At 33.9% G+C, this 12074-nt stretch overlaps 1 protein-coding gene across 1 annotated transcript in view; it reads right to left on the bottom strand.

The window, feature by feature from the left end:
- Positions 1–6467: 6467 nt before the first annotated feature.
- Positions 6468–12074, bottom strand: part of LOC123536790 (uncharacterized) — an 87027-nt gene continuing 81420 nt past the window's right edge. Inside the window, exon 26 of the mRNA XM_053527890.1 lies at positions 6468–8923. Coding sequence (XP_053383865.1) covers positions 8780–8923 — 144 coding nt within the window. The 3' untranslated portion in view covers positions 6468–8779. The remainder of the gene's footprint in view (positions 8924–12074) is intronic.

The raw sequence follows: 12074 nt of genomic DNA on the forward strand, positions 1-12074 counted from the left end.
AATTTTGAGTTGTACCATCTGTAAAGTATGTTCAAAAGCTACTTCCACATTTTTACATTGTCAGATGACCCTTGCATGTGTGCTTTAGTCCTGCTCTGTTATGAAATGGTTTGGGCTTTTTTAGCTCATCTGATTTTTTGAAAAAAAATGATGAGTTATTGTCATCACTTGAGCGGTTGTCGGCGTCGGCGTCGGTTGTCGGCGTTGCCTGGTTAAGTTTTATGTTTAGGTCACTTTCTCCTAATATCAAGCTATTGCTTTGAACTGGAAGACTTGTTCACCATCTAAGCTGACCTGTATGCAAGAAACATAACTCCATCTTGCTTTTGCAAGATTTATGGCCTTTGTACTTGATTCAGATTTCTTGGTTAAGTTTTATGTTTAGGTCAACTTTTCTCCTAAACTATCAAAGCTATGCTTGAACTGAACTGTCACATCATAAGCAGACCTGTATCAGAAACTACTCATCTGCTTTTGCAAGATTATGCCCTTTTGGACTTAGAAATCAGTTTCTTGGTTAAGTTTTATGTTTAGGTCAGCTTTTTCCTAAACTATCAAAGCTATTGCTTTGAAACTTGAACACTTGTTCACCATCATAAGCTGACCCTGTACAGCAAGAAACTAACTCCATCTTGCTTTTTGCAAGATTTTGCCCCTTTTGGACTTAGAAAATACAATTTCTTGGTTAAGTTTTATGTTTAGGTCAGCTTTTATCCTAAACTATCAAAGCTATTGCTTTAAACTTGCAACACTTGTTCACCATCATAAGCTGACCCTGTACAGCAAGAAACATAACTCCATCCTGCTTTTTGCAAAAATTTATGGCCCCTTTTGGACTTAGAAAATATCAGATTTCTTGGTTAAGTTTTATGTTAGGCATGTTTAGGTCACTTTTTCTCTAAACTATCAAAGCTATTGCTTTGAAACTTGCAACACTTGTTCACCATCATGAAGCTGACCTGTACAGCAAGAAACATAACTCCATCCTGCTTTTTGCAATAATTTATGCCCCTTTTGGACTTAGAAAATACATTTTCTTGTTAGTTTATGTTTAGGTCAACTTTTTCTCTTAAACTATCAAAGCTATTGCTTTGAAACTTGCAACACTTGTTCACCATCATGAGCTGACCCTGTACAGCAAGCAACATAACTCCATCCTGCTTTTTGCAATAATTATTGCCCCTTTTGGACTTAGAAAATCATTTTCTTGATTGAGTATTATGTTTAAGGCAACTTTTCTCATAAACTATCAAAGCTATTGCTTTAAAACTTGCAACAGTTTTTCACAATCATAAGTGGACACTGTACATCAAGAAACATAACTCTATCCTGCTTTTTGCAAGAATGATGGCCCTTTTTAGACTTAGAAAATCATGGGTAGGACAATATTTCTATTATACAAAAAAAATCAGATGAGCGTCAGCACCCGCAAGGCGGTGCTCTTGTTTACGCTGGAAATAAATAGAAGTAAAAGGTTCACTTAGTAATACCTCTGTTCAGAAATGTTCTAGAATGATATGGTTACAAGAAATGTGTTTCAGACATATTGTTATGAGCGTTGTCTGTGTAATTAGCTAAATGTGTTCTTTAGATGTAATATTTAACCATTGTACAACCATTTCTCCTGGCAAACCACGTCTGCAGAGTGAAAACCCAGCTTTGCATGTTACTTTATGATAAATGTATTTTTAGACACAGAAAATGCAGTATAGGGTTGGTTGAAAAACCAACATAAATTCTTCTTAATTTTACACAAATTACAATGTTCAGTTTTTCATTCAACCCATGAATTTTCAGAATACAGTGCTTTGGGTTATTTTGGATGTGTTTAATTATTTTAATTATTGGTCTACAACGCCTCATCTACTCGAAAGGTAAAATTGGAAGTACCAAAATTATGAGACGAGATATTTTAGTTTATTGTTACATTCATTAAATAGCAAATATTGCACAATACCAAATCTGTGTTTTTTAGTTTTTGTTATATTACATAAATCTGGTATAAAAGAACACCAAATTAAACCACAGATTTCAATATAATTGTCCATAATTGGGCATTTCCAAAATATCCCACAGTACCTTATTGTGTCTGATTGTTATGTACTTTTCAGCGATGATTATTTTATATTATTCATTGAATATCTTTAGATTGATCTAATTTTTATTTATCAATATAGTTTATATTGTAGCCTTGTATTTTTTGTCAAACACTGCAAAATGCTGCAATAAAATATTATTACAGTTTTTTAAACTGACCACTTGTTTGTCTTCAATTTTCTTGTTTTCTGATTGCATACAGTCATGTTATTTTTTTTTCAATTCATTTATGGTTTTTAGCTCACCTGTGCTCAAAGGTGAGCTTTTGTGATCACCCTGTGTCCGTCGTCCGTCCGTCAGTCGTCAACAATTTGACTGTTAACACTCTAGAGGTCACAATTTTGGCCCAATCTTAATGAAACTTGGTCAGAATGTTACCCTCAATAAAATCTTGGACAAGTTCGATATTTATGTGGGTCATCTGGGGTCAAAAACTAGGTCACCAGGTCAAATCAAAGGAAAAGCTTTTTAACACTACAGGTCACAATTTTGGCCCAATCTTAACGAAACTTGGTCAGAATGTTACCCTCAATAAAATCTTGGACGAGTTCGATATTGGGTCATCTGGGGTCAAAAATAGGTCATCAGGTCAAATCAAAGGAAAAGCTTATTAACACTCTAGAGGTCACAATTTTGGCTCAATCTTAATGAAACTTGGTGAGAATGTTACCCTCAATAAAATCTTGGACGAGTTTGATATTGGATCACCTGGGGTCAAAAACTAGGTCACCAGGTCAAATCAAAGGTAAAGCTTGTTAACACTGTAGAGGCCACATTTATGACTATATCTTCATGAATCTTGGTCAGAATGGTAATCTTGATGATTTCAAAGTCCAGTATGAATTTGGGTCATGTAGGGTCAAAAACTAGCTCACCAGGTCAAATAAGAGGAAAAGCTAGTTAACACTGTAGAGGCCACATTTATGGCCATATCTTAATGAAACTTGGTCAGAATGTTGATCTTAATGATCTATAGGTCAAGATCAAATCTGGGTCAGGTGGGGTCAAAAACTAGGTCACTAGGTCAAATCAAAGGAAAAGCTTGTTAACACTCTAGAGGCCACATTTATGACTATATCTTCATGAAACTTAGTCAGAATGTTAATCTTGATGATCTTTAGGACAGTAGGTCAGGTGAGCGATACAGGGCCTTCATGGCCCTCTTGTTTAAGTCACACTGGCACAATTTTTGTCAAATGGTAATTTTCAAGCTTTATATATAGTAGTGGAAAACTTTGGGGATATATTTGGATAAAATTACTGACCTATCGTAAGTAAGGAGAAGGTTATTCAAACCAGTTGTGCTCAGCGGTGATGTGACCTGTCGACCTATACACGTTAGTGATGTTCCTAGTACTTGCAGTGTCAACATTTGGAAATAATAGTTCATGATGAATTCTAACAACCTAGCAATAACCTTAACCCTTATCATGCTGGACACGATTGATTCTGCCTTTGCGACCAGTCTGATCAAGATCTGCCTGCACATCCATGCAGTCTGATGATCTTGCCATTCAGTCAGTATCTTTTTGGTATGCTCTCCTTTTAACAGTTAATGGTTCTGACCAAATTTAAAGGTTGACAAGTTCATTATTGAAATTTAGCAGGGTAAGGGTTAAAAATAAGCTAAATCTAGTGTTCAGAACTGGTCTTCAAAATTGCTGCTTTTAAGAAATTTGCAGCATGCACAATCAATTCATTTTGTAAGCTACAGATGCGTCGATCTGACACGGGTCTCCCCATTTATTTGTGGATGTCTTGCCATTGTAAACAGCTGTAGAGTTTTAGGTGCTTTTCAACAGCTTTCAGAGTAGACTGAATGCCGTATCATAGGTCACATGATCAGCATGTACAATCTTGCACTTGCCTGTAAGCGATGTTTAGCTTTATTATTTGAGTTCAGTAATAAAGATCTTGATCAATTATGCATGATCTAGTCCTATACTGCAGATAAAAAGTAAATCAAATTCTTGATGCATAATTAGTTACAAAAGTAAGAATCACTAGAATAAATCCCAAACAAAACATCAGGTGTGCAAACTTCACAAGCTGAAAATCATTTCTGTAAAATTTAAGGTAAAATACTTTGGAGATGTGTGGGACTGGAAGTAGGTTAAAAAACACCACTCTAGTCTTTCTTTTTTAGCTCGACTATTCGAAGAATAAGTAGAGCTATCCTACTCACCACGGCATCGGCGTCACACCTTGGTTAAGTTTTTCGTACCAGTCCACAATCTGACAGTCTTTTGAGATAAAGCTTTGAAACTTTCAACACTTGTTTACCATCACCATGGCCAGTTCTAGGCAAGAGCACATAACTCCATCAAGGATTTTGGTTGAATTATGGCCCCTTTTGACTTAGAAATCATGGTTTAGTTTTTCGTACCAGTTCATATTTTGACAAAGTCTTTTGAGATAAAGCTTTGAAACTTTCAACACTTGTTTACCACCACCATGTCCAGTTATAGGCAAGAGTACATAACTCCATCAAGGATTTTGGCTGAATTATGGCCCCTTTCGACTTAAAAATCTGGGTTAAGTTTTTTGTACCAGTTCATATTTTGACAAAGTCTTTTTAGATAAAGCTTTGAAACTTTCAACACTTGTTTACCATCACCATGTCCAGTTATAGGTAAGAGAACATAACTCCATCAAAGATTTTGACTGAATTATGGCCCTTTTTGACTTAGAAATCTCGGTTAAGTTTTTCGTACCAGTTCTTATTTTGTGTAAAGTGTTCGACATATGGCTTTGAAACTTTTATCACTTGTTCAGTATATTTACTCTCTATCTGTAGGAAAGAGTACATAACTCTGTCATCTATTTTGGCTGAATTATGGCCCTTTTTGGACTTGAAAATTTGTTCTGTTTTCATACAAGTCCATGTTTTGTCAAAACTATTTGACATATTGGCTTTAAACTTTGAACACTTGTTTATCATCATGATTTCAATCTGTAGGCAAGAGTTCATAACTCTGACAACTATTTTGGCTGAATTATGACCCTTTTTTGGACTTTGAATTGGTTCACACATTGCCATTTAGTGCAAGACTTATCGAAATCCACAAATACAGGAACATTGTTTGTCTAATCTTTTTTTTTTCTTTTGTCTGAATATCTGTGGTAATATTTTGACCCCATTCTTCGATGAGTCGAGCGCATGACAGCTCTTGCTTAATACAAAATTCCCAGAGGCTGCCAGTTGGATCCCCTGGTAAGAATATTCTACTCTTAAAAATCTGAGTTAAAGTTTAATTAATGTCATCAAAAAAACAGTTCTTTCAGAGTATTAACTCGACTGTTGTTTTTGAAAAAAAAAGTCACCCTATGTATTAATCTTGCAAAGGCAGGTTTTTCTTAGGAAATAGAATGTTGAAGTAGAGGTTATATTTAGGTTTTATGTATAAAATTCAAATGGCCATTACTAAAGAAAAATCATTTGACCAGTAAGGCTTGGTAATGAACATCTGTATGAAGTTTTCATCAAAATCCACCAAAAGTATAGCAGTATTCCAATGACCATAAAAGGGATCAGTAACTTTGCAAAAAAGTAGTCCAAGCAGGTCATGCTGATGGTATGCATAATCAAATCGCACCAATAGTATAGGAGAAGGAGTCTAGACAGTCTATTCAAAAATGACACACATGGCAAAATCCGAGCGAGACATGCCAATGTAATGCTCTTCATACTAATCACTCGTGCGAAGTTCTAAAATCTGACCAGGGTTTTTATGCCCCCAGCAGCTACTGATGTGGGAGGCATATAGTGATTGTCCTGTCCGTTCCTTCGTCTGTCCGTCTGTATGAGGTTAACCAAATGGGAACGTTTCGTCTAGCATCAATACACTTTACTAGAATGACTTGATACTAATGCAGATGTAACCTGTGACCATTCCTCATCTTCAGACATCACCTGACCTCAGTTTGACCTTGACCTCATTTTGGACTTGGGTTGCTTTATATGGGCCATCTCTTGGTTAACCAAATGGGACCGTTTCGTCTAGCATCAATACCCCTTACAAGAATGAATTGATACTAATACAGATGTAAACTGTGACCATTCCTCATCTTCAAACATCACTTGACTTCCGTTTGACCTTGACCTCGTTTTAGACTTCTAGGTGCAAAATCTATCGACAAGGATGCCACTGGGGGCATCAAGCGTTTATTGAACGCAGCTCCTTGTTTTAGTACAAGTGCAGACAAGGTAACTGCAGACTGACAGATGGACAGACATATCACAAATGCAAAAACAATGTGTCTCCCATGAAATGATAATATAATACATAAGGATAAGAAATTTAGACTTGCAATAGTTCACAGCATTTTGGTATCTGAAAATAAGCCATTCAACATAACTAACAACAACATTTCTTTAAGACTGTTTAATTGGAAAAATAGTAATTATATTTAATATGTTTAACTTCCTACAAGTTGGATAATAAGATTTCTCTACATGAAGCTTCAGTAACAATAATTATTCTCGTACAAATATGTTGCTTATTTTCATAAACTAAGGAAAGAAACCAAACTGTTCTAGATATCATTAATAGTTTAATAAATGAAAACGGAATTATTTGTAAAAAATCACTAGTACATTATAAGCTGTTTAGTATAACAGTACATTAGCTGACTACAAACAGGCCCGGTATTTCCTCAAAAATGTAAGAGCAACGTCACTATTTTAGGAAAGCCCTCTTAAATAGCTTTAAATAATACAACATCAAAATGTCTAAATAAAGCCAAACTTAAACATGCCACTAACAGAAAAGAAAAACAATGCACTAAATTTAAAATTGGAATAGTTAATAAAAAGCTTCAAAATAAACATACATGTAAGATGATCATGTGAATAATGGCAAAATTAATATAAATGTCCTAACTATTATACCAAATGAAACAATAATATATATGAAAATATAAGTATATTAAATAATAACTCCTAAAAACAGTACAAAGTAACAAAAATATCACAGAAAATCGCTTTTTTATGTCAACCAAATCTCAAAATAGAAAAATCTACAATGGACGGAGCGAAACAATGCACATGGTCAAAAATGAACCGTACCAAGTAAACAATAGGTCTAAATCTTTTTTCTACAAAAGCACTAAATATTTGTATTCTACGCTCATAACTGTAAAATGTCAAGTACATAGAGTACTCGACAACTGCAAATACAGAACCCCAGTCTGAACTTTTTCGTAACATAGTTACATGGTATATAACTTATCACAGAGAAAAATGCAGTTTGATTTTATTTTAAATGGACAGACAAGACTTATGACATGCGAGAGCTGAATACATTACACCACACATATAAAAAACTTTCAAACTATTTCTTTTTAAACCACAAGATGTTTGAAATTTTGCAACTGGGCTTACATTTTTCTCAGTTTTAAAACAAAATTAATATTAAATGAATTCTTACTTCTTTGCATGTGACTCACGGAACCTTTCACAAGCATTTATAACAGTGTAACAGTTCACTTATATCTTAAATAACAATTACATAATATTACTGGTATAACAAATAATGCAAACAGTTTGCCCTTTTTGCTCTAAATTTGCATAGAATAAATAAATTTGAACTTGTCACTTTAAAAATACCAAGCACTATTTTCTATAAGCATGCAACAATATCAGTAACAGTCAAAATACTGGTCACGCAAATACCAAAGGTTCACAAACAGTGATTGCTAAGCCATTTTGATGTATAAAAAGCCATTTCTAATACTTAGATATATGACAATTTCATAGACCAAAAAGAAGCGATTATCTTTCTTCAATTTTTTTGTTATTTTGAAAAAGATTGTGAAATTTGTAATACAATCAAATCTGTATTAAAAAAACATCAGATCTGTAGGGTAAACATATCCCTGCAAGCTTATACACAGCTGAAATTCTGCAAATAGCTTGACAGCAACACCGTTTCACTGGTGTTTGCCATCGACAGGTTGCTCTGAGTGTGCTTGTTTTTTTTTCATTTAAAAAATGACAATTTAATTGACTGACCTTACTATCAGTAATAAGCACAATGTTGATCATTTGGCATAAAGGTTGTATATCAAACATATAAACCAGCATTCAAAACACAGAAATAAAACTACATGTTGTTGTAAAACAACAATATAAACAACAATCAACCTTAGCAAAAACAACAACTCTGAGTACAATGAATAAATGCACAAGTCCTGATTTATCATGAAAATAAAACTACATTAAATTTCCTGGTAACATGGCCATGACCTAAGTGAGAATATCTTAATAATATGACATTGTATGAAAAAGAGAAACTGATTCTTTCATTTCATGCTACTTGTATTTTTTTTCATTTTCTGTCTATCATGACAATCGTGTTAGTGATAGTTGTGAAATAAAGAAAAAATCAACTTTGTTTGTTCTTGTGGTTAGTAGTTATCAAATACAGTGGAATCTGTATACTGTTAACACCAGTGAAATACAGTCATACTGTCCTTTTGTGAAACAGTAAACTATTCAAATCTGAACAGAACTATTGTAACTACACACATATTCAAGTGGCAGGTTACAACAGTTTTGCCAATATAAGATGAAATAATTTTCTTGTGACTAGTGAAATCCCCCTTTTCCTCTGTTACATCACATTTTAGAGCTACATTCTCATAGTTTCTGTAAGTGTTTGTATATATGATGTTGTCATGGTTACCAGGTTGAGAACAATGGTGGGCGTGGCATAGGTGGGTTGAAACTAACATGATGTTGTGACTGTATCTGCTCCATGCCCTTCTCGAAACGTCGGTGTGGGGTCTGGAAGGGGTTTGGAGGTTCTGAGGTCATGCCAGGTTCCTAGAAAACAAATAAAAACATCTTTTGAAGTATATAAATTACTGCCACGGTACATTATATTTCCACAAAAATCAATATGACTTAAAAGTCTAAGAATATTTCTAAATATACACTGATGTTGCTAATTCTAATGAGAAATTGCTTAGAATATAAACTGACAAATGTTCTACAAGTGAAAATGTAAAATACACAGTCGTGTGTTGAATGACACTGAAAAGTTACATGAATCAATAGTACTTAAATAAGTTTTACTTTTGATTTTTTCACGAAAATAAAAGAAAGATATCCATTTATATTTCAATATTCAATATATATATATATAAGTTAAATCACATCACACTAGTTGTAATAAGTAGTTATTAGTGCAAGTTTACTTATGAAATTTATAAATGACTTTTTCTTAAATTTTTCATTCCATGTCTTCGAGGACTAAATTATCTGGATTTTCAATCAACTAGTGCTTCACAACAAAAGGAATGAAAACGGAGTCAATATTTATGCTGTCTTGCCTAATGTTTTCAATCCATGAAATATTTTTTTAGATTAAAATGTACAATGCAGAGAAGTATAACAAATTAACTTAGATTTCAAATAAAACTGATTTTCTAAGGAAAATAAAGCACAATACTGACTCATTATTTTTGGACCAAGCACAAACATGAAGCTACTGAAATGATATACAGTAACATAGTTACATGAACAAGAAAAATATGATATATGAACTGAAAGTGGTGTAACATTTCTCTGACTGGAGTTAGCGATAGGTAAATTCTCATTACATTTTGCAAGGGTTAGTGAAAAAATACAATCTCTAATTAATATTTAAGTGATAGATATTTCAAAGAATGCATGAAACACATCTTGGAACCTCTGTTTCTTCAACATCCATATTTTTGCAGTGCAAATAAAGCTAAAACTACCTTCAAAGACAACATTAAAAACCCACTCTGCAAAATCTATCTACTGTAAAAAAGACCAGAAGTCCAAAAACTATATCAATCATAGCCCTAACTCCATTGAAAAGTGCACTCAAATTTACCATGGCCGTCAGCAAGCTGGGTTCTTAAACAGGTAGTTGTGGGGTTCTTAATGACTGAAATGAAGGTACATGATAATGCAAGCTAACAACAAATAACAGAATATGAAAATGTTGAAATAATGAGATGCAGGTGCCTATTGTACTACTAAGGGAAGTAATCAACTGCAAGCACTTTGCTACTTTAGTGTTAAGATTTGTCTACCTTCCATTCATTCCCACTCTCCTAGGTACCCTGCAATTTTACCCCCCATAACCAAATCTTGTCATCTATCAAGGCCGTCAATTGCAAGTACTGTTGTTTTTTTTTACAAACTTATCTCCAAGTACCGTGTCAAGTATTTGATTGGTTGACCAGTTTGTTGCTCACTGATCGCTAAATGCAATGTTATTTTTGTAAAACTGGGTGCAGACTTCTCAGACTCGGAGACTGCCTAATTGTATTACTGTTTGAGAAAAATTGCATTTGGATGAATATCAAAAGTATTTACCAAGACATTCAGAACACTTAGAAAATACTTTTTTAAAATTCTGCTACAATTACTGTGTCTTTTTTTATTCAATATATAAACAGAGCACAGCACTGTTTTTATTTTTCCTCTGGATTTTGGCTTAAAGATTTTTCATTGATAAGAAATAACGTTATGACATTATCAGACCAAGCGACATCATCAAAGACGTCATTTGATATATAGGTTTAACTTGCCTTTAGGATCAATCACCCTCGTGGGAAGTCAAAATAAAGACCAGAGGTATAACGTTTGCACTGGTTGCCAGCTTACTTGTAAAACATTACTTATTCCTGTTTGTAAATATAAAAACATTCAAACAGGATAAAAACAAACCTGATAAGCCAAATTAGTAATGCAGTAAATAGAGAGAAAGTCTATTATTTGAGAAAAACAATTGTTACAGAAACTTTAATATTAAAGGATATGAAAATTACAAGGTACACAACTACATGCATGAGATAAAATAAGTAAAGAAGTCAATATGCATGATCTGCACTCAATGCAAGAGACTCCATATGAAGCCCAATGGCTGTAGAATCTGTCCCTTATATGGGATTCAATGGTCAGCTACATTTAATGTCCTAAAATGTATGGGGTATTTTTATTTATATTATTTTGTTGGATTTAACGTCACACCGACACAGTTAAAGGTCATATGGCGACTTTCCAGCTTTAATGGTGGAGGAAGACCCCAGATGCCCCTCCGTGCATCATTTCATCACGAGCGGGCACCTGGGTAGAACCACCGACCTTCCATAAGCCACATCAATGAGGGGCAAGTGATTTGAAGTCAGTGACCTTAACCACTCAGCCACGGAGGCCCCTAAAATGTATGGGGTAAGAATCTGATAACTTTACACTCAGTATTTAAGACTAAACTTTAATAAAGTGTTATTAAACTTCAATCAATTATGCAGGTTAAGAATAGTCAGCGGTTCATATGAAAAAGTGTGCAGTGTACAAGGGAGTAAGAGACGTGCATAAGGTGAAAGATGAAAGCAGTATGTTTAAACATGATGATGGAAAGGGAAGAAGAAAAGATATACGAGTTAGACAACACACCTAAACTATGTCGAAAATCGTACAAATTGTCTAGATTCCTGAAACTCTGAGTACTCTTGCTGTTTAGGAGATAGAAATGGTGTAGGTGGCCCATGACGAATAACCCCAGCCTAGAACAAACATCATAACACCCGTTGTCAATGGAAACAAACAACAAACAGATTTTTAGAAATAACTGCAACACTTGAAAAAATCCAAACACCAAAAAAATACAGATATCAAATTGCTGATTTCAGTTTTTTGTTGAGAATTTTTGTTATTGAAAGTTACAGAGAATGAAGAAATTATAAATAAAGTTCAAATAACTTCAGGTACTGTTCATAAATTTGGCAGTCAACTGAAACAAATATCTGTATTTTTTGTCAAATATAAAGAACTCTTCAAACAATGCCTGTGTAATACAAACTACAGAAGAAATTTGTGCATTAAGTACTTTTTTAACCAAGTATGAAAATAAAGAAAAATAGGTTGGTTCAAAAAAGGGAAAAGAAACTTTGTAATTCACAGGCATTATAACTACAGTAAAACACGGATCGCTCCG

The sequence above is a fragment of the Mercenaria mercenaria genome, chromosome 17, assembly GCF_021730395.1.
Source record: "Mercenaria mercenaria strain notata chromosome 17, MADL_Memer_1, whole genome shotgun sequence".
In the NCBI taxonomy this organism is placed as follows: Eukaryota; Metazoa; Mollusca; class Bivalvia; order Venerida; family Veneridae; genus Mercenaria; species Mercenaria mercenaria.